Below are 22,292 nucleotides of genomic sequence, written 5' to 3'. Positions count from 1 at the left end.
AAAATAACCAACACCGGATCATGCTCTAAAGTCCTAGACCTGCTTGGAGCCAGGAAATGTTCTTTCTAATGACCCTTAGCCTGGTGGCCTGCACACAGTCATGTGTATTAAATCAAATAGCTGCCACTGACTCTGTGGACTTGGGTCAGACACAAACCTCTTGGTGTCTCAGTTTCCCCAGATCTGAGTATGCACGCTAAGTCCCTCCAGTCACCTCTGACTCTTTGTGACCCCATGGACTGCAGCCCTCCAGGCTCCTCCATCCATGGGATTTTCCAGGCAAGAATACTAGAGTGGATTGCCATGCCCTCCTCCAGGGGATCTTCCTGACCCAGGGGTCGAACCCATGTCTCTTACATCTCCTGCACTGACAGGCTGGTTCTTTAACACTAGCACGGCCTGGGAACCAGAGATCTGATTAGGATGCTACCCTTTCCTGCATCCTTCCCTGGATACGAGAAACAAAGATGATTGACACAAACCACTTCCAGTTCTTCCTTATAAACAGCAATGTAAACTGCGGACTTCAGTAGTAACATTTGCTTAGAATAGTTTTAGAATCAGAATGGTCTTTATGGGCCATTGAATCAACCTCTGACCCAACTTAGAATCATCCCTGTCCCTCCTGACATCACCAGTTGTGAGAAATATACTCTTTTCTGCCTTTAACTGAAGTACAGTTGATTTACAGTGTTGTGTTAGTTGCAAGGATATTTATACATATATACATATTCTTTCTCAGATTCTTTTCCTTGATTATTACAAGATACTGACTATAGTTCTCTGTGCTATACAGTAGGACCTTGTTGATTATCTATTTTTTACATCAGTTCAGTCACTCACTCGTGTCTGACTCTTTGTGACCTCGTGGACTGCAGCATGCCAGACCTCCCTGTCCATCACCAACTCCCGGAGCTTGCTCAGACGCCTGTCCATCGAGTCGGCGATGCCATCCAACCCTCTCATCCTCTGTCGTCCCCATCTCTTCCTGCCTTCCTAGTGCTCTGTGTATCTGCTGAGCCCAGGCTCCTAATTTATTCCTCCCCCACTGAAACGTAGCAAGAGGTTTCCCCAGCTGCAAACACCTCCTTGGGCACGTCTTCAGCTTCACTCCACAAGGTGGCCAGAGAGCAGAATCGCTCGAAAGCCCTTATGTGGCGTTAAGAGCTATGAGGAGTCATGTCATTTACTTAAAGACGTGCCTAGAAGGAGATATGATCAGGGGAGGAATTTGAGGGTCATGCCAAAGGTTTTGCCTCTTCCTCAGTGGCTCATACGGTAAAGAATCTGCCTGCAGTGCAGGAGACCAGGATTTGATCTCTGGGTCGGGAAGATTCCCTGGAGAAGGGAATGGCTGCCCACTCCAGTACTCTGGCCTGGAGAATTCCACAGACAGAGGAGCCTGGCAGGTTACAGCCCTTGGAGTTCCAAAGAGCGACTAACACACATGCCTCTTCCCATGCGGAAGCTCCTGGAGCAGTCAGGTCACCCTGTGACAGTCATCCATGCCCACCCAGGTGGCCCAGGGGCTGGACAGGTGTAGCCTTCTCAGGAGTGCAGGCTGGCAGACGCCTGCTGAAGGCAGCCTGCAAGCTCACTCTGAAGATCTGTCTGATTGTGAACGTCCATGAGGGGCTCATCTTCAAAGACGGCCCCTGTATCTGGATCAGTCACAGCCAGGGCGCCCCACCTGAGAACCTGACCATCAGAGAGGCCACCCCCCATCCCAGCCTCAGCAGACAAACGACAGGACAGCCGTACCGTCACACACACCAGCCCACAGTGGTCACCGTGTCCCCACGTGCCCTGGACAGACGGTTCTAACAATCCCAGCCTCAGCAGACAAACGAAGGGACAGCCGTACCGTCACACATGCCAGCCCACAGTGGTCACCCTGTCCGCACGTGCCCTGGACAGACGGTTCTAACACATCGAGTTTACTGCTGGCTTCGTGAAAACTTCCCCCACACAATGCACCCAGGAATTTGCCAGGATCTAAATTTAAACAACCAACTCCTGAAAACACATGCTGGTCAAACCAAGGTGGCAGAAGCCAGTAAAGACGGAGATAGAAAATGCCCCGGTCGTATCCGTCATGTCGCCATTATTTCTCATTATTTCTCACTTGTATTTCTTTACTCTTTTTTTGTTTGACAAATAGAAATTTTAGCCATCATGTCATATGATTTTAGGAGCTTTGTATTTGGAATCCCTATTTTCAGAACTGACCATTCTTAACTTTTCATTTTTCACTCTTCTTTGCTTTCCCCCTGCCTGCTTCTACCCACTGATTTGTTCTTCCTTATTCCCAGAAAGTCATTTTACAGTTTATCAAAATGTGTTTTGCCTTGAGCTTTTCAGGAAAATACGTCTTTGAAATGATGTAATGGATGCTAATTGTGTTAATTATTAGCTAAACCACTCACTGTGTGTAATCATTAATTTTGATGGCTATTAAAGTGATTTTAAATGTAAAAGCATATTAAAACCATGAGCTATCCTCACACTGGATCTCTCAGAAGGAAGTCAGAAATGTAATTATTAGATAGTGGTTCAGATGTTGATTTTTAATGCTTTATCGTCATCTTCTGAATTCTCATATACAAGTCAAAAGACAAACCTGAAAATCCTAAATATGCTTTGATGAGATTCTTTTAAAATATATATATATAAAGTATTTGGGAACTTCCTGCTATAAAAGTCCTAGAATTTAGCTGTTTTGAAAATGCTATATCAATTGTGAAATGAGAATTTCTCCTCTTATCCTTTGATATTTATAAATATTATACAGATTTATTAATACAAAGTCAGTTTTCTTTTTTAAATACTTTGTGCTTTAAATAGTATTCACTGGTTTTCCAGTAGGTGGAGTGTTAGGCCAGGGAAAGTAGATTAACATTTGAGAGCTTTTTTTTTTCTTTTTACTGTTTTGAGAAATTTTTTATATAAAAATAAGCCTCCTAATGGGCTCATTAATTCTTTTAATTGCACTAATACCACAGGATTTCAGTCGCACTAGACCTTATGAGGCAAAATATATTGTACTGACTACATTTCCATAATGAAGGCATGATGACGATAATAAGTACGTAAATGCTCCTCATTTTAAAATTGCTTATCAAGCCATAAATGAAAATTGCTGATAGCTCTGAAAGGAAACCTGTGCACATGTACAAGAAAGGAAGGTCTGTCTCTTAAAGCCTTTATTTCCCAACCCTTAACCGTCTCTGGAAAAGAACATTCCTTGTGAGTTTAACATCAGTTCAAGGCTGACCTTGCCACTTCCGGTCTGTGACCTGGGGCGGGTCACTGACTCTCGTGTCCTCAGGGTGGTGCCGCGTGTCCCTTTGTCTCCAGACAGGAGCCGGGCCCTCAGATGGCTATAGGTGACCGTACGGTAGCTCAGCCTTTCTTCCCTCCTCCTTCCCCACCTCCTCCATTTCACCCCCAAATCATAAACAGGGCGAAGAAATCCCCTCCCACTCTGCTGAGACAAACTGTGGCTTAAAATGGCAGTGAATTGAAATCACAAAATCATACCTGAATGGCACGAAAGCTCTGAACTGTGTGTGAGGCTGGAGCCCCAGCCCGAGTCACAATGACAGTAAATGTCACACAAATGAGTGTCCCCTAAGGGGAGTCCTGAGCACATGGTGTCACAGCCTTTAATTTTGGTGCCCCTCTATTACACCAGCTCTCGTTGCCTCTTAACTGCCGGTGAGATGACCATCAGCTAAATGTACATTGGAGTAGCTCGCTTGGACCCCAAAGAAATTGCCTTGAACTGATCACACTTGCCCATGAGGAGTGCACCAGGGTTCCCTGGCAGAGTGGCAGCCACCTGGTAACATGAGTGAACCGGTATTAATATGATGTGTTCTCGGGCTCTGCAGGTTGAGCCGTACTTGCCCTCTCTGATGTAACGCATTCTCTCCTATAATGTAAACACTTAAAATGTAGCTGAGCTCTTCCTTCCCCGGTTGAGCCACGGGGGCTGTTTCAGGAGCCTGTCACTCACAGGTCGCCATTGTGGTTACCCAGGTGTAGCTGGGTTAGTGTATCAGTCGGGCCAGCCAATTCCCTTTCTGAGTTGAGATGCTTTTTGTCATATCAAAGCAAAGGACACTCTTCCGTGTCTGTTAAATGAGGTAAGGACGTGAAAAGTCCAGCACAAAGCCCTGCACACAGTAGCGGCTCAGTACGTGGATTTGGGTTCAAACAGAAGACCGAAACCACGTGTGTGCGTGCCCAATCCCCACACCCCCCACTCCCCCACTCCCCCCCTCCCCCGCCGCCCCCTGCCCCACAGAGTGCAGAGAAGCTCTGGCTTTCTGGCTTGGCGAGGCTGGAGCTGGTCTGGGGTTGCTGGGCCACTGAAAGGCCACTCTCTGGAGTTGGAGGAGTGTGCACACGTGTGAGCATGTGTGAGATTGGAGGCAGGAGGTCTCAGAGCACGCGGCCCACGCAGGGTTCACAGGGGCTCTGGTTTCCAGGGTAAACAGACGGGTACCAGGCCACAGAGTCACAGGGGGATCACACTCTGGGTCTGAGGCTCGGGCAGACCTCAGGCCCTAGGCAGACCTCCCCACCCCCAAGCCAGCACTGGAAATTTCCAGAAGCTCTTTCTCCCCTCCAGGGCTCCCTTTGTTATTCCGTCACTCAGTCATGTCTGACTCTTTGTGACCCCATGGACCTGCCAGGCTTCCCTGTCCTTCACTACCTCCCTGAGCTTGCTCAAACTCATGTCCATTAAGTTGGTGATGCCATCCAACCATCTCATCCTCTGTTGTCCCCTTCTCCTCCTGCCCTCAATCTTTCCCAGGATTAGGGTCTTTCCCAATGAGTCAGCTCTTCACATCAGGTGACCAAAGCATTGGAACTTCAGCATCAGTCCTGCCAATGAACATTCAGGGTTGATTTCCTTTAGGATGGACTGGTTTGATCTTCTTGCTGTCCAAGGGACTCTCAAGAGTCTTCTCCAGCACCACAGTTAGAAAGCATCAATTCTTCGGCATTCAGTATTCTTTATGGTCCAGCTCTCACATCCATACATGACTACTGGAAAAACCACAGCTTTGACCAGACAGACCTTTGTCGGCAAAGTAGTATCTCTGCTTTTTAGTACGCTGTCTAGGTTGGTCGTAGCTTTTCGACCAGGGCCCTCTACCAGAAAAGTTTAAGATTCTGCTCACTTTAAAGGAAATTAAAGGAACTCACGTTAATCATAGAGCATATACAGAAAGGAGGCAACAAGTTCATTACCGACACAAAGAGACTCACATCCCAGGGACCTCCATGGGAGTGTCACTGGGAGAGAGGCAGGGACAGCTTATTTGCGGGACGGGGCTCATATGGGGAGGATTCCGTAAAGCAGGGCTGGATGCTCTCAGAAAGCCCGGGCACCTCCGAAATCGATCTTACTAACAATCTCTGTCTGGGAAGCAGGAAGGCAGGAGCGGGACCAGCGTGGTTGTCTGAGAAGCGAGCCAGGAGAGGGCGCTGTTCAGTCCTGGCTTTAATATCACAAGCTCTTCTTTTAATTCCCGGGATTGGTTTTCTGTCGCTGCTCTAACAATTTACTGCGGATTTAGGGTAACCCTGAGGGATTGCCTGACGGTCCTGGAGGCCAGTTAGCATCACTGAGCGGATGGCCTGCTGCTGGCTGGGCTGGCTGCCCCGAAGCTCGGAGAGGAGAATCCCCTTCCTCGCCTTTTCCAGCTTCTAGAGCCACCTACATCCCACAGCTCATCGCCCCAGAGTCCGGGATCCCTAATTTAGTCGCATCTGCGGGTCCCAGAGCTGCTGTTCCCTTTCCCACTGTCCCGCCTCGTCACCTCATCCTTTCCTCCCACGCCCTTCCTCCTGGGTACGAAGCAGGACGGAGCGAGAGAGAGAGACGAGCGACAAGGAAAACTGGAGCGGACTCCTCTTCCCTCTTAGCTCTCCTGTGGTCCTCTTCCATCACAGAATGCCGCAGACACGAGGAGTTTAATCTCCGTCAACGTTAAAGCCTTCCTCTGTACCTTCAGCGTTTGCCGTTTTCCGACTCGGTTGTTACAAAAGATTTTCCTAACTAAACAAGTGATTTGTATCAGAATGATAGATCACTGCCCGCTGAGATTCCTGCCCAACGTTTTTTCATTTATTGCTTCATTAATGAATTAAGACCCAAGGGTGATAGTGGGATTTATAGATAAATCAATGCCAGGCAGAATCACTGATGGCACAATCAAGATTCAAAAACTTCTGAGTAGTCTGTATTCTTCCAAGCAAAAGAAATAAATTTAAATACAACATAGATAAATTTTAGCTTTTGGTTCAAGTCATCAGCTGCATATATGAAGGAAGGGGGAGAGATGAAAGTAATCTATGGATGACAAGCTAGCAATTTTATTTTACATGAGCTCGGTGAAAAGAATATAAAATGTGCCAAAAGCCAACTCTAAGTGCAATAGGGTAGCATACTGATTACTACATACTGTTATGTAACTATTTCAGGAAGCCTTTTGTTTTGTTTGTTTCAAACTAAGCTTTTAATTTTGTACTGGGGCATAGCTGATTAACAATGTTGTAGCGGTTTCAGGCGAATAGGGAAGGGACTCAGCCATACATATACATATATCCATTCTCCCCCAAACCCCCCCTCCCATGCAGGCCGCCACATAACATTGAATAGAGTTCCCTGTGCTATACAATAGGTCCTTGTTGGTTATCCATTTTGAATATAGCAGTGTGTACATGACCTCTGCAAACTCCCTAACTATCCCCCTCGGCAACCCTAAGTTCCCTAACAACAGGTGCTAAGTGGATGGAGGAACCATAGCAGTTCCCCATGTATGCCACCAGATGGCGCCAAAGCAGCTGGTTGCTATTTAGCAACAGGAACCAACCTAGACAGCATATTAAAAAGCTGTTACCTTACTTTGCCGACAAAGATCTAAAGCTATGGTTTTTCCAGGAGTCATGTATGGATGTGAGGGACTCTAAAGAAAGCTGAGCACTGAAGAATTGATGTTTTCAAACTGTGGTGTTGGTGAAGACTCTTGAGAGTCCCTTGGACAGCAAGGAGATCCAACCAGTCCATCCTAAAGGAAATCAGTCCTGAATATTCATTGAAAGGACTGATGCTGAAGCTGAAATTCCAATAGTTTGGCCACCTGATGTGAAGAACTGACTCATTTGAAAAGACCCTGATGCTGGGAAAGACTGAAGGCAGGAGGAGAAGGGGACAACAGAGGATGAGATGATTGGATGGCGTCACTGACTCAATGGACATGAGTTTGAGTAAACTCTAGGAGTTGGTGATGGACAGGGAGGCCTGGTGTGCTGCGGTCCGTGAGGTTGCAAAGAGTTGGACACGACTGAGCGACTGAACTGATAGTCGCCTCTGCCCCCAGGGAAACAATAAAGTAGAAAAATATTAATATTTAAGGTTCCCTGGCCAGAACATGTGTTTTATTAATGAAGCACTTGAAATCATAGCAAACTTTTAAAAATTGTAGTTGAACATGCCAATGTTGGCTTTAATCATGCTTTTTTAGCCTTTTATCACAGTGCTACCAGATACCCAGGCACAAAAGAACCTCACAGTACCAGTCCTGCAGGTCAGAACTCTCCAGATTCCTAAGCTGCGATGACTCTTGGACTCTTAATCTTGAATATTCAATAAGCTCCAGGTTTCAAGTAAGCAGTCTCAAGATTCCGGTGTCGGTGGTCATTAATAATTAACCATCATTCCTCAAAGCAGCCAGTCCTCCTCCTGGCCAGTGAGCTTGGTCCCCTCCCCACACTTCCTGCCGCCCTCTCCTCCCCACTGCTCCTCGCCTCCCAAGCAGGCCTGCACGCTGCAGCTTTGCCCAGGCTGGCCCATCTCTAGCGAGTCTGGTTTTGGGAGTTCATGCCCCAGCAAGTAGCTACTTGTATGCAGTTCCCCCAGGAAGGACCTGCTGGATAGAAGGACAGAAGTGTTTCCTTCTAACCCACACCTTACCTTATGCTCTCCTGAGCAGGTATGAAACTCATTTCAGAAAAACAAAAGGATATAAAAGAGATTTTTTCCCCCCAGGTGGTTACAAAGAAACACAGAAAGTCCTAGGAGCTCACAGTTGGAGAAACAACTAGAATGTTTGAGTTGTGAAAGTTCAGCTAAGGCAATAATAGCCAGTTAGGGCACAAAGGGTTCTGGGACAGCGGCGCTCACACTTTTGCATGGGAAGTGGAATCAGACATGTAACAGCCTTTGTCTGTAAGCTCTTCCCATCTGCTTCATTTTTAACTCCCTCTGTTGCCAACCCAGCTCCACTCTGAAAGGTCAGCTCTGCTAGGGCAGTGGTGTCTTTGCCCTCTCCAGGCTCTGATGTCCCTGCGCTGTGGCAGGAAGGAGAAATCACCCTCGTTTGGACAAGCAAGAGAACTGTGACCCAGATATCTCAGCATTTGAATGTACATATTCTTGCATGCGTGCCCTCTCAGTGCTGTCTGACTGTCTGTGGCCCTAGGGCTGTAGCCCACCAGAGTCCTCGGTCCGTAGGATTTCCCAGCCAAGAACACTGGAGTGGGGTGCCCTTTCCTACTCCAGGGAATCTTCCCGATACAGAGATCGAACCTGTATCTCCTGTCTTTCCTGCATTGGCAGACAAGTTCTTTACTGTCTGAGTCACCAGGGAAGCCTCGCATGTATTCACATGCATTAATATATTCATATTCACATTTGAACACACACACACATATTCTGAAGAATGATATTGGTGTCCCGGTGGATAGACACAAATGGGGAAGAAATAAGTGCAGTAAGATGATCCTAAAGAAAGTCACTATACATGTAGCCTCTTCTGGCTCAGAGGTCAATGCTAGAGACCAAATCAAGCAGATTTTACTCTATTAAAATGAGTAAGGGTCTTGGTCCAGCAGCCACAGAAAAGGTGCATGAGTTGGAGAAGAACTCATAAAGGGTCTTCATGTACAAGCTCAAATCATTTTCTAGTGACCCCAGCAAAGGCTGGGATGAACTCCTGTTTTCTCAGGCTGGTATTTTGGAGTCAGCACTGATGAAATAAGATCCAGAAACTAGGGCTGGAAGACTGACATCATCCTCCAGGGAAGATCCAAGTCCACACAGGATGTGGCGTTGTTCTAAAAGTGTCTCTCCTTTTCCTCCTGCAGCTGGATCACTATCCTTCCGTGAGTTACCACCTGCCAAGTTCATCCGACACGCTCTTCAATTCTCCCAAGTCGCTCTTCCTAGGAAAAGTCATAGGTAAGAAATTTGGGATAAACTCCTCGTATAATATTTCCTAAAGCTGCTCATTGGCCTTCGAAATGCGTCGTAATTGGTGGTTGAGGCTCCTACATCCGTGATGGTGATAAAACGTGTGTCGTTTGGTGCGTGATAAACTAAAACACTGGTGAAACCGTGTATCTGCTCCCAGTTTCTTTACCTAAAATCTGTTCTTTGGTTTATTATAGAGCTCTACCCACTAGCAATATTGAATGTAACTTTTTCCTATTCTAAGTATGCAACATGGTTCTGTCTTCCTCTCCCTGTCGAGAAGGATACCTGCTGTTATTTTTTCACTGGTTTCTTGTTTGGACGGTGCTGGGTCTCCGTTGCTGCTGGTTCTTTTCTCTCGCTGCAGCGAGTGGGGTCTACTCTCTGGCTGCGGTGCACGGGCTGCTCACTGCAGGAGCTTCTCTTGTTGCAGAGCACGGACTCTAGGGTGTTCAGGCTTCAGTGGCTGTGGCACACGGGCCCTATGGTTGCAGCTCCCAGGCTCTGGAGCACGGGCTCAGTAGCTGGGGCGCACGGGCTTAGTTGCTCCCGGCATCTGACATCTCCCCGGGTCAGGGATAGAACGCACGTGTCCTGCGCTGGCAGGTGGATTCTTTACCTCCGAGCCACCCGGGAAGCCCCACCTATATTATTTGCAATCAGAAGGCTGACAGGAATTGGGAAATTGTGACAGAACCCCCCTACATGTGATTGTGAATTTAGAAGCCACTTGGCCCTTCTCTTTACTACAGATCAATGCTGTCGAGATTAACTCTGGATGTGATTGGTTACGTATTTTAAATGATTAATATAAAGCCAATGACATTTTTTTTTTCTGTAAGAGAACTCTGTATCGTGAACACAAAATAGAACTCGTAAGACAGTGGGTGATGTGCTGGCCAAAGCTGGGGGAGGGGGCTGCTCTGTGATCAGAATGCTCTTAATTGTTAAAAGCACTCATTTTTAAAAGACGGGGACAGGGGAACCTAGCAGATAATGAAAAGAACAGGGGGCCCAATCCATAACAATAAGTAACAATAGTCTACACTTACAGAGGAACTTTCTGTAGGCCAAGATCCTTTTCAAGTGCTTCAGATACACAAACACATTTAATCTTCTTAGTAATTCCTTGAGATAATCAAGGTATCATCTCCACTTTACAGCTGAGAAAACTGAGGCATCAAGAGGTTAAGTATCATGCCCAAGGCCACCTACTTAAGGGTGGAATCAAAACGTTTTCCGGGACAGTCAGATACCTGTGTCTGTGTTCCTGACCACCGTGCTGTAACCTCCGTGATGGTGGGCTCAGGAATGAAACAGAGAGACAGAAGAGGATTGGAGCAACAGAGGTTGGCCTGCTGAGGGACAAGCCCAACATCCCATGTCAGAAAGTAGCCAAGAGCAAAATGTATTCCAGGACTTAGAACCAGGGATGCACCAGGCAAGACAGCGGGCAAACAGAGGTGGAGGTCGGGTCCCAGGAAAGGGCCACGCCCTCAGCAGAAAGCCGGGAGGGAGTGGCGGTACTTTAATCAGTGGGTGAGAGTGGAAAAAGGAAGGCAGCCCAGACTCACGGGCCACCTGCTGTTCCGGGCATCGTGCTGATCATCTTCCGTGTGTAAATGAGACAACGTAATGTCACAGCGACTCAGTGAAGCAGGACGCATGATTATTTCCTCATTTTCCAGATGAGGAAACTGAAGCTGAGGATGGTCAGTTTGCCGGAGTTACTTGACTGGTGTGTGGTAAAGCAGAGTTTTGAAGCTGGGTCTCTCTGATGAGAGTCCACAAACAAAAGGTTTAGTCATTAAGGGTCAAGGTCCAGAAGGAAACACAGCGGAAAGACAAGCAATGCCGTCATAATTTATTTGCACATGCCAATATAGTTACTGGCGTACAGCCTTGGTGTCTGTAGGCATGGACCCTGAGATGTCGGTGAGTACCCGCTTGCCGCCATATGCATTCCGCAATTCAAAGAAGAATAACAGGAAATTTTAAGTGCTCCTTCAGGGCTGATTCCATCCAAACAAATTCTACACTATGATACTGTGATATTCCTAAAGACACTGCACTATGATATTCCTAAAGTAATACCCAGCATGAATATACCAGAAACAATGGACTTTATTTCTTTCATGAAACTTGCAGAGCCAAGTTTGACAGGTATGTTGGGTGAATGCCAGTTTCCTTCACTATGAGTAACACTCTTGTTCATCAGTATTTCAAGTCAGGTGGCTAAACTGACACAAAAGCAAAATTGCAGTATGCAATGAGGCACAAACCTTCAAGGTCGTGAACAAATAACATCATAAGAGAAATCTTCGATAAGTAAGAATTGACTCTGCTAGAGATGTGCTGAGCTAAAACCATTATATGAATTTCAGGTATATGAGTAATACCCCCAGAGTTTTCTGTTCACCAAAGGAAAATTTTGCCATGTAAATAAACTAACTGTGCATGTGATGAGTTGCATAAAGAAATAGAAACCTGTAAGGACATCCACAGCCCCAACAGGGAGGGGACCTCATGGCCTCAGGCACGTGAGGCTAAGTTAAGGTGCCGCTTTGGGTCTCACACAAGACTTCTATTCAAGACTGACTCTCATCCACACCAGCCCCAGGGCTCTCTGCAGGCCACAAGACAGGGTCTCGAAGTTCCACCGCATCCTAACAAGGAGCACTCTTCGTGACCTCATGGACAATAGGCCTCCAGGCTCCCCTCTATCCAGGGGATTTTTCAGGCAAGAATACTGGAGTAGGATTGCCGTTTCCTCCTCCACGGGAACGAGGAGCAAGTGCTCAATAAATATTTATTAAATTAATAAAGAGTAGAAGGGAAAGAAGCGATAAGGTTATCACCATAGATGCGTCCCGCAGCATGAGAGGGTGCCGATGAGGGTGCTAAGACAAAAAAACTAGCACAGAGGTGAGATCTTCCCACACAGCTTGCAGTCTCGTTTTCCTAAAGGCAGGCGTCTGACAATAACGCAGTGGAAGGCATGTCGGCTTTGGAATCAGGCAGAGAGGGTGTGGCAGTCAGCTGGTCAGCTCGTGCTGCTATAAAATCCCCCAGGCTAGACAGCTAGGCGACAGACATTTATTTCTCACAAGTTCTGAAGGCTGGAAAGTTGGAGATCAAGGTAGCAGCAGAGAGGGTGTCTGGTGAGGGCCCAGCTCCCCGTTTGCAGACCCCTGTCTTCTCGACGTATCCTCATGCGATGGAGAGACGTAAGCTCTCTCCCGTCTCTTCTTGTGTGCGAGTGCTCAATCTCTCCAGTCGTGTCCAACTCTGTGACCTGATGGACGGCAGCCCACCAGGCTCCTCTGTCCGTGGGATTATCCCGGCAGAAATACTGGAGTGGGTTGCCATTTCCTCCTCCACGGGGCTCTTCTTAGAGGGACAATAGTCTCATTCAGGAGGGCTCTGCCCTCACGATCTGATCCTATTCCATCTCCTTGGAGATTAGGATTTCAACATACTAATCTAGAGAGACACAAGCCCTCAGTCTGTAGCCACCACTGGTGTTTGAATCTGGGCTCTGCCCCTCATCGGCATTGAACCCTTGGGTTCGGTACTTGAACCTCCCAAGGCCTGGGTCTGTCAGTTACAAAATGGGAACACAGTGCCTATGTGCAACCTGTTAGCTTCCTGAGGCTAACAGAAAGCTAACAGTGTTGCCTTCTTCCTTTTTAATTTATCTATTTGCAGCAGCCACATCAGTGCCTAACGTATGGCAAGTGCTCAAAAAAATGTTTGTGGAGTAAATAAACTACCTTTTTAGTATGACGTGAATAACATCTTAAGAAATATCCCATGTAATACTTGGTAATAATAAAGAAAAAAAAATGACGACTGCCTTTGGATGCTGGCTCTGTGCCAGTCACTACGGTATGCGTTTTGGTATATAGTGCTGCCTATAGCCCTCGGGACACCAGCCTGGACCACTGTTACCCTCACTGTTTGGGAAAAGGAATGAAGGTTCAGGAAGGTCATTTTCTTGAAGCAGGTTTTCCAGCAGCAGCACTGTTGCCTTTTGGGGTCAGATACACAATTTTTCGGTGTGGTGGTTGACTTGTGCTTTGTGGGGTGCTTAGCTGCTTCCTGATGCTCTACCCACTGGCTACAAGTCGCACCCCCCTGTTGCAACAGCCATCAGTGACTCCAGATGTGGCCAAACGCTCCCCCAAGGGCACAGTCACTGCCCACTGAGAACCACTGGCTTAACATCTCCCTGGTCACTGGCAGAGGAGGCCTTTGAAACAGGTGTGTGACACCAAGAGCTAGACCTTCCTTCCTGGTAACACCTGCAACTTTCAGAAGGATGAAGAAGCAAGGAAGAGGTCTGATGCCTTGGAGATCAGTTCTGTTAGTACCGTCTAAGGAGTCACAGTGAGGCCCTCAGAAAACGTGTGGGTGCCTGGCTAGGCTAATCACCTGCCATCTCCTCCAGCCAGCGTTCCTTAAAAATGTGGTCATTTAGCAGGAGCAGGATTGGTGAGATCTCTCTTTGAAGCTGACATACACGTCCGTGAGAAGCAACCAGTATGCTCTCACCAGCTATGTACATATCTATCGGACAGCTGAACTTCAAATGTATCTCGTGTACTCCAGTAAGGTTTTGACACCCCCTTGCGATCCATGCCCCCAGGTTGTTGAGTCATCAGCTAATCAGAAACTGATCGCATAAAAGAAGGAAAGGAGATGTATCTAAATGAATTAATCGGACTTCACACGGAGCTCTTTGATGAGCACTGCTTGAAAAAGGACACATGAAAAGGATGAAAGAAGGGTACTTAATCCACGACAAGTGCGACTTCTAAAGGGAGCGGCAGAAATATGTTCTAGAAATAAAACTGTGAACGCTGTCAACAGGCAACAGAATTTTGGAATGAGTTGTGACATTTCTGAATCCTGCAAGGAGGAAGCCAGGATCCCTAGCAATGAGCAAAGCTTCACAAAGTATAAATTTCACCAGACCTAGTTATGTCCATCATTTACTAGCTGAATGATGTCATGGACTTTATATATCTGATTTTCAAAACAAATTTAATAGTCTTTCAGGAGAATCTTTAAGTCAATTGGAAGCCTGTCGCAGAGTCTTCTGTGCTACTCATATCTTTCCCCAACATTTCCATCAGTGCCTTGGATAAAGACACAAATAGAATGTTTATTAAGTTTGCAAATGCCACAAAGCTGAGAGGGATGGTTTAATAAGCTGGATGATAAAAAATACTTTAAAAGCATCTTGACAGGCTGGAAAGATAGGATAAAAATAAAAAGATGGAATATAATAGAGATAAACGTAATTCTTGCACTTAGACCAGAAGGGGAAAAAAAAGGAAGCATATAAGTAGAAGATGAAAGACTCCTGGTATCATGAAAGACTCAGGGGCGGGGGTGGTTTTATGGACATTTTGATATGTGGTGACTGATTTTTAAATAAATATAACACTGAAGTACGTTAATAAGAGAATTATGTACACAGCATGAAGTATGGGCAGACCTCGGCTGGGATGTCCTGGCCGATCCTAAGCACCACATTTTAAGACGTCTTTTAAGAAGGCCAAATAGGTAAAGGACCCATAAGGGGAAAAAAATCAAAAGACTTGGAGATACTTACACCAATAAAAAGATATGATTTAAGAGATATGAAAGAATCCATTTTTCAGTCTTGACAACTGCTCCATAACAGAAGAATTAGGCTTTGTAGAGGCTTACTCCAAGGGACCAGAGTCGCCAAATGAGAGGAAAATTTCAGTTTGAAAGAACTTCCTAATAGCTAAAACTATTCAAAAATGAGGGGCCATCTTTTGAAGTAGTGGAGCTTCCAATATCGAGAGTATTGAACAAAAGCTAGATTAAAATGTGTCCTGTACTTTGAGGAGTTTCCTGGCTTGAGTGAGACCAACTTGCATAAAGCCTAGAAACCCTTGAAACTGTAAGATGATGGTGGCTTTTTTTTTTTTTTTTTTTTGATGGTGGCTTTTTTGAAAGGTGAAAACTGCAATGCTAAAGCTGAGAAGGTTCTCCTGCTCCATGTGAGAATTCAAGGGACAGTTGTGTTTAGGGCTCCTTGAGGTCACACACCACTGTGAGAATGTCAATATCAACTGCTCCTCACATCACTGCACATTCTGTGTTATTAAACAGCCTCTGTTTTCAGGATTGCAATACTCATTTTAATTTTCTTTTTGGAAAGTAAAATCTGAACCCACCTTTTATTTGTTTTTCAAATTAACTATTCGTGTCACGGCCGTGTAGCATAGTAGTACCAAATCATAAGATAGACCTACTCTGTAGGGAAAATGTATCAGTTCTTCTGTGTGAGCTTGAGAAACTGTGCTTGGAAAGAAGCTGAATAGTAGCTAATGCCGAGTGATCGTTGCTTTAATGACCAGGGCTGCTTATCAGAGGCAAGGTCTGAAGTGGTCAAATTAAAGGTCAGTGCTGACCCATTTGAACTTAATACAGTTTGTGAGTCGTCTTGGTCCAAGAAACTTTTTTTCAGACTACCACTATAGAAGCAATGAGATAGAAGACCGGCGATAGACCTGCTGGAAGCCACCGTATGTTTTCCGTTGTATCTCAAATGTGAATATTATGATCCTTGGTAAAGAAATCCTTAGTCTAAGGTTTTCCAAAAATTTGGCAAAGCCTCCCAACGCGGCAGGGAATGGCATACCGCTATGCTCATTCATGGACGAGGTGATCCACTCTGGTAGGCATCATGCTGCTCGGTGAGTATTTCTAGCCAAAAAATGTGATGAGTAGAAAATAAATGTGCTGTTTCTAGGCAAGAACACCCAACTGCTGATGCAAGACCTTCTGGGGTCCTTCTGTCCCTTTGATATGGTGGCCAACAAACCTCAAAAGACAGTGGTTGTTCCCTCGACAGGATCCCTCTGTGACCACAATGAACAGAGCACCATGTCAACTTATGATGAACCTACAGCCTCCAAAGGGAAAAAAAAAAAAAAACCTTTGCATTCTTAAGTTAGCAAGTCTATGGGGCTATCTGTTACTGCAGCACAACTTAACCATCCTGACTGATACATAAGGATTGCAGTTAAGAGCAGTCTTTGCGGTCACACTTGTGGGTTTGCGTTCTTACTCTGTCACTTACCAATAATTTGACTTTGGCAAGTTACCTAACATCTGGGGCATTCTGTTTCGTCCTGTATTAAACAGGAATAGTAATGGCCACTGCTTTGCGGGATTCAACAATACAATGCATGCTTAATAGGAAGCATGGGGTCTGCCCCATAGTATAGGTGTAATAAACATTAGTTATTTTTATTAAATCATAATTAAACAAGTATGTAATCATCATTTGTCACACACCAGGCATTGTATACGCCACTGGAACACCTGTGATGTCCAAGACAGGCACAGTTTCTTCCAGGGGCTTAAGTTCTAACTGGAAGAGAGCAGCCAGTGTTGAAAGGCAATTCGAAGTGGAAGGACCTGTGGCAGGATAAATGGAAGGTGGAAATACTGGGTTCTTTGAGAGCAAGAAGGGGGAGCATTAACCCAGTCCAGGAGGTAAGGGAAGGCACCCCAGGGGATATGGCACAGAAACTGAGATCTGAGTGATAGGTTAGAGTTATCCGGGCAAAGGAACGGGGAGGCGCAGCGGACAGAAAGAGGAGAGGTTTTTCGGTTCTCTGTTTTGTACAACAGCCCAGCCAGCACTCTGTGGCTTGAACAATACTTTATGATTTCACACAATTTTGTGGCCTGACTCTTTTGCTTCATGTGGTCTCAGCCAGGACATAAGAATGACTGAATGGTGCATAGTGGCCTCAATCACATGGGTGCCCAGGAGTTTCCCTGGGGCTCTCAGCCAGGGGCCTCGGTTCTCCCGCCCAGACCCACCCCCCACCTCCGGCCCCACCTCCAAGGCTCGACCTCACGGCTACCTGGGCTTCCTCCCATCATGGCAGCTGGTCTCTATGAAAGAGCCTTGGAAAAAGCAAAGGTGCGAACTGGAGGCCCCTGAGACCCAGCCTCAGAGCTCACGCACACCCTCCTTACTAGCGGCTGCAGCCCAGATCCCAGGAAAGGCGAAGCAGACTCTTCTTTTGATGGCTCAGTGACAGGGTCACTCTGGGAAGGAGCATGCAGGCGGGTGGTATTATTTCAGTCTTTGAAAACACAGTGTGCCGCAAGGGAAATTTGAGGAACTGCAGCAAGTTTCATTCAGAAGGGTTGGAACTAGAGTAAGAAGAAGCAAGTGATCAAACTGCAGCAGCAGAAAGCTGGGTTCAGATCCAAACATGCTTCTGAAGGACAGCCAAATGTCCTGACAGCCCCAGGACCGTCCCAGTCGCCTCCTGCCAGGACAAGGGTGAGCTATTAGCAATGGCCACATTCACTCTAAAAACGTGGCCCAGTGTGTTGATGAATTGTACAGTCACCCTTCATGTTTTAGGTTCTCCCAAGAGGAACTCTTGAAGTCAGAATAGGAGCCCCTTGTGGAGTAGTAGCAAGGGGCGGAGGATGTGAATACCAGCTTATTTGGGGGAGGAGCCCAGGAAATCCCAGTAAGGGAGTGGAGAAGTGAAACCAGGAAAAGAATGGCCATTATCAGGCCACTGACGTTGCGAGTAAGTGGCGCTCAGGACCACGGGGGACAGTAGGGACAGTGCAGAGCCAGGGCCTCGCTTCTCCTCCTTCCCACCCAGCCTGACTCAGGGCTGCTGCCTGAGAATTAACTCCTCAGCAGTGCAGGCCCACAACCCCCACCCTGCACACCCACCGCCGCCGCCCCAGGCCAGGAGAAGGCACTGGCCTCGGGGCGTCACAGTCAGCCCTCTTTGGAATCCAAGGTAAATGCAGAGGCGATGCCATATTACAGGATTCAGCCCCAAGTCGCATTAAGGTTTTAATGTTATCCTGGAGGCTAAAAGCAGTCATAGAAGGATTGTTTTTAAATCAGAAGAATAACCTGCTCAGATTGATGTTTTAGAAAGATAACACCATCTGCAGAGTGGAGAATGATTAACAGGAAGTGAGTGGGAAGCTGCAGGGAGACTGCAGTGGGGGTTGCTATGGTTGTCACACAGCTGCACGTTGTCATGCATGAAACAACTCGGATGTTCACAGACAATACACTGTCTCCATCTGTCAGTGGTGAGTGGGCATCCCTGGTGGCTCAGCCGGTAAAGAGTCCGCCTGCAGTGCAGGAGACCTGGGTTCGACCCCTCGATTGGGACGATCCCCTGGAGAAGGGAAAGGCTACCCACTCCAGTATCCTGGCCTGGAAAGTTCCATGGACTATATAGTTCATGGGGTCACTAATAGTCAGACGTGACTGAGCGACTTTCGCTCTCACTGCGTGGCAAGGGCAGATACACAACGTCCAGGCCAGCCCACTGCTCACTCTGGCTTGGCTGTTTCAGCAGTCCCTTCCATCATCTCTCATCCTCCTGAATGACAATGCTCGTCTCTCACGTGGCCTTCCCATCCCCTGCTTCCTTCTGTGTGTGTGCAGGTGCGTGGAATGTAGAAGGGGATGGGCAGTGAGACATTATCATTTACATGTTCCTTTAACATCATCACAAGGAGGGATGCGGGTCATCACTGGTCCGCCCTTGAGTTTGCAAGGGCTGCCATCAACTGGCCTCCAGCCCAGTGCTGGGTCCCTGGGTGCACATCTGGCCTTGGATGCTATGATCTGAGGCTGATGAACTTATAGTCCCTCCTTGACCGAGACACTGCTTCCAGAGACCATCCGCCATTGTTGCCTTTGTTTTCCTGTCCTGCACTGGGGGGCAGGGGCAGAGCCTTGAGTCTGTGTTGCATCCTCCCCTCTTCCCACGACAGCTGCACGGTCTAATCTTCAGCCTCATCTCAAAGTTTACTCCTTACAAGAGAACGGCTGGGAGGAGCCAGAAACCCATCTGCTCACTCTTCTTTTCTCTCCTGATGAGGCTGGCTGGCCAGGTGTTGGTGCGAGCCCCCTGCACAGCAGGCTTCTCCCATAGCCTCGCATCAGGAAGCCGGGCAGGAGACCGCCTGCCCCTGTAAGCCCCCAGCCCACTCTCTGAGTCAGGGCTTAGGTCCTCTCTCCCTCTGAGCCTTCCTTTTCCTCATAGTTTTCTTGGGCTTTTAAAAAAGAAATCTTACTTTAATTTGTTCTACCAGTTAGCTGTCTATCTCCAAAAAGAAGTACAGATAACATGCAGTTCCAACAGTCACTTTTTCTCACTGATCTGCAGGTCAGCTAAGGGCTGAGGGCTCTGTGATACACCAGTCCGCTTCCTCCCAGGACCACAGGGTTTCACAGGCAAACTCACATCAAGCCAGTGGCGGAGAAATAGACAATAGTGTCAACACTTGTGAAGCCTTTGTTCTTGCCTTGCCCACTAACATGCCATTGTCCAGATGAAGCCATTTGACCAAATCCAGAGACAAAGCGAAGAGAAACAGACTCTGCTTCCCCAGTCATGGCAAGAGGGTTAGGCACGGGCAGGAGAGAGGATTTAGGGGATGCTGATGTTCCCTCCATCAAACCCTCCTGCAGTTAAGAAAGAGCTTTATGTCTTTCCCTTGGTGGCTGGAAGAATGAGTATTGCCTCTGTGTCACAGGAAGACCCTGTGGCCTGCTTTGTCCTTGATGGCTTAAAAGGTATGAGTAAAGGAATTTGGGGAAATCATTTATCCACTCAGAAGTATGTTGGCTGCTTATGTATGCCAGGAGGTAGCGATGAAACAATGACTCTAACAGAAAATGCCTTTGATGTGAGGCATGTATCCTAGTGGGCATGAACAGGCTGAGAAAATAATTGTGTGATGTGATGTCAGCCAGTGGTAAATGTGATGAAGAAAAACAGAGGAGGATTCGGGGAAGTGCTCTCAGAGGAGATGGGAAGAGGTGGGGTTTAAGCAGGGTGAGGGCAGCGATGTACAGACATCTGGAGGGAACGTGTCCCAGGAAGTGTGGAAGGTGATGAAAGGCTGGGAGGCTGAGGTAGAGGCATATGCCTGGCTCATTCAAGGAACAGCAAGAAAAGCAGGGTGGCTGGACCACAGTGACGACAGACAGACAGACAGAGCTAAAGCGTCAGCCAGCAGCCAGACACTGGGTCGTAGACCATTATGGAGGTGAGGTGGGAAGCAGCAGATAGTTCAGTTCAGTTCAGTCACTCAGTCATGTCTGACTTTTGCAACGCCATGGACTGCAGCACACCAGGCCTCCCTGTCCATCACCAACTCCCGGAGCTTGCTCAAACTCATGTCCATTGAGTTGGTGATGCCATCCAACCATCCAATCCTCTGTCATCCCCTTCTCCTCCCCCTTCAGCATTGATCCAGCTGAGGTAATAGGAACATTATCCATCTGCTGGGCACTGTGCTAACCACAGCAGGGGTGGGCGGGGAAGGGCAGGAGGGACTGAAGGGACCAGCAGAATTCCAGCTGTAGAGACCAGATGGCAGTCTAGTGCTGAAACAAGCACTGGAACAGTGGAGAAGCAAGCGGGACAGGAATATGCTAAAGGAAGAGCCCGCAGTGTTTGGTGATAGATGGAAGGTGATAGGTGGAAGAAAAGGACCAAGATGGTTTCCCAGTATTTTGGCCTGAATAACTCGGTAAATGGTGGTGCTGTTTACTGAGAATGACATTGGGAGAGAAGTGGCTTGGGGACCAGGAGATAAAAATGAAGATTTCTGTTCTGGGCAAGTTCCAGAGTGTTCCATGGATGTGCAGTCCTATGATACATGTCAGAAGCTGAACACTCCTGGAAGAATCCTCCCTTCTCCCCTCTCCACCCCCTGCCCACCTCTACCCCTTGCCCACCTCCCCAGGCAGATGGCGTATTGGGTTGACTAGGACACAGTCATTAGTCAGAAAAGCTAAAAAGAATAAAGCTCCACCGGGAAATAATACCAGTGCTATCTCCATACCATGGGGTACTGCTCAGTGACAGGCGCCAACTACTGTTGGATAAATCTCTAGGGAATTATTCTGAGGGAATGGCCAATCCCCAGAGACTGCACACCTAATGATTCCATTTACATGACATCTTTGAAATGACAAAATTTTAGAAATAGAGGACAGCTTAGTGCTTGCTGGCAGTGGTGACAGGTTTGTGAGGGAGGGGGAAAGAGAAGCCAAGGGGGCTGTGGATATGAAAGGGGAACATGAGGTGTCTTACCAGTTGGATTTGTTTCTTATCTGCCTGCAGCGGTCAATGGCCAAGCCCACACAGGTGATCCAGTTGTATGAAATCAAATACACACGCTCACACACACACTGATACAAAGTCTGAGGGCCAAGGTTAATTGTATCGAGCTCAATATCCTGATTGTGACATTCCACAATAGTTTTGCAAAATGTTTCCTTTGAGGAAAGCTGGGCAAAATATTCAAGAAACCTCTCTGTATTATTTCTATAACTACAAGCAATTCAAGTTACCTCAATACAAATTTCAATTTTAGAGAAATCACCGAAGTAAGAAATCTGTATGCCTCCTGAGAAATCTGTGGCAGGTCAAGGAGCAACAGTTAGAACTGGACATGGAACAACAGACTGGTTCCAAATAGGAAAAGGAGTACGTCAAGGCTGTATACTATCACCCTGCTTATTTAACATATATGCAGAGTACATCATGTGCAATGCCAGGCTGGATGAAGCACAAGCTGGAATTAAGATTGTCGGGAGAAATATCAATAACCTCAGATATGCAGATGACACCACCCTTATGGCAGAAAGCGAAGAAGAACTAAAGAGCCTCTTGATGAAAGTGAAAGAAGAAAGTGAAAAAGTTGGCTTAAAATTCAACATTCAGAAAACTAAGATCATGGCATCTGGTCCCATCACTTCATGGCAAATAGATGGGGAAACAATAGAAACAGTGTCAGACTTTATTTTGGGGGGCTCCAAAATCGCTGCAGATAGTGACTGCAGCCATGAAATTAAAAGATGCTTGCTCCTTGGAATAAAAGTTGTGAACAACCAGACAGCATATTAAAAAGCAGAGATATTACTTTGCCAACAAAGGTCCGCCTAGTCAAAGCTATG

The 22,292-nt window shown here is 46.9% G+C and overlaps 1 protein-coding gene across 1 annotated transcript in view; it reads left to right on the top strand.

The window, feature by feature from the left end:
- Nucleotides 1–22,292, top strand: part of CNTNAP2 (contactin associated protein-like 2) — a 2,354,843-nt gene that overhangs the window by 2,201,298 nt on the left and 131,253 nt on the right. The window contains exon 22 of the mRNA XM_018046828.1: nt 9,163–9,256. Within this exon, the coding sequence (XP_017902317.1) occupies nt 9,163–9,256 (94 nt within the window). The remainder of the gene's footprint in view (nt 1–9,162; nt 9,257–22,292) is intronic.

This window comes from Capra hircus, chromosome 4 (genome assembly GCF_001704415.2).
Source record: "Capra hircus breed San Clemente chromosome 4, ASM170441v1, whole genome shotgun sequence".
In the NCBI taxonomy this organism is placed as follows: domain Eukaryota; kingdom Metazoa; phylum Chordata; class Mammalia; order Artiodactyla; family Bovidae; genus Capra; species Capra hircus.
This window is presented reverse-complemented; position numbering and strand designations above follow the sequence as displayed.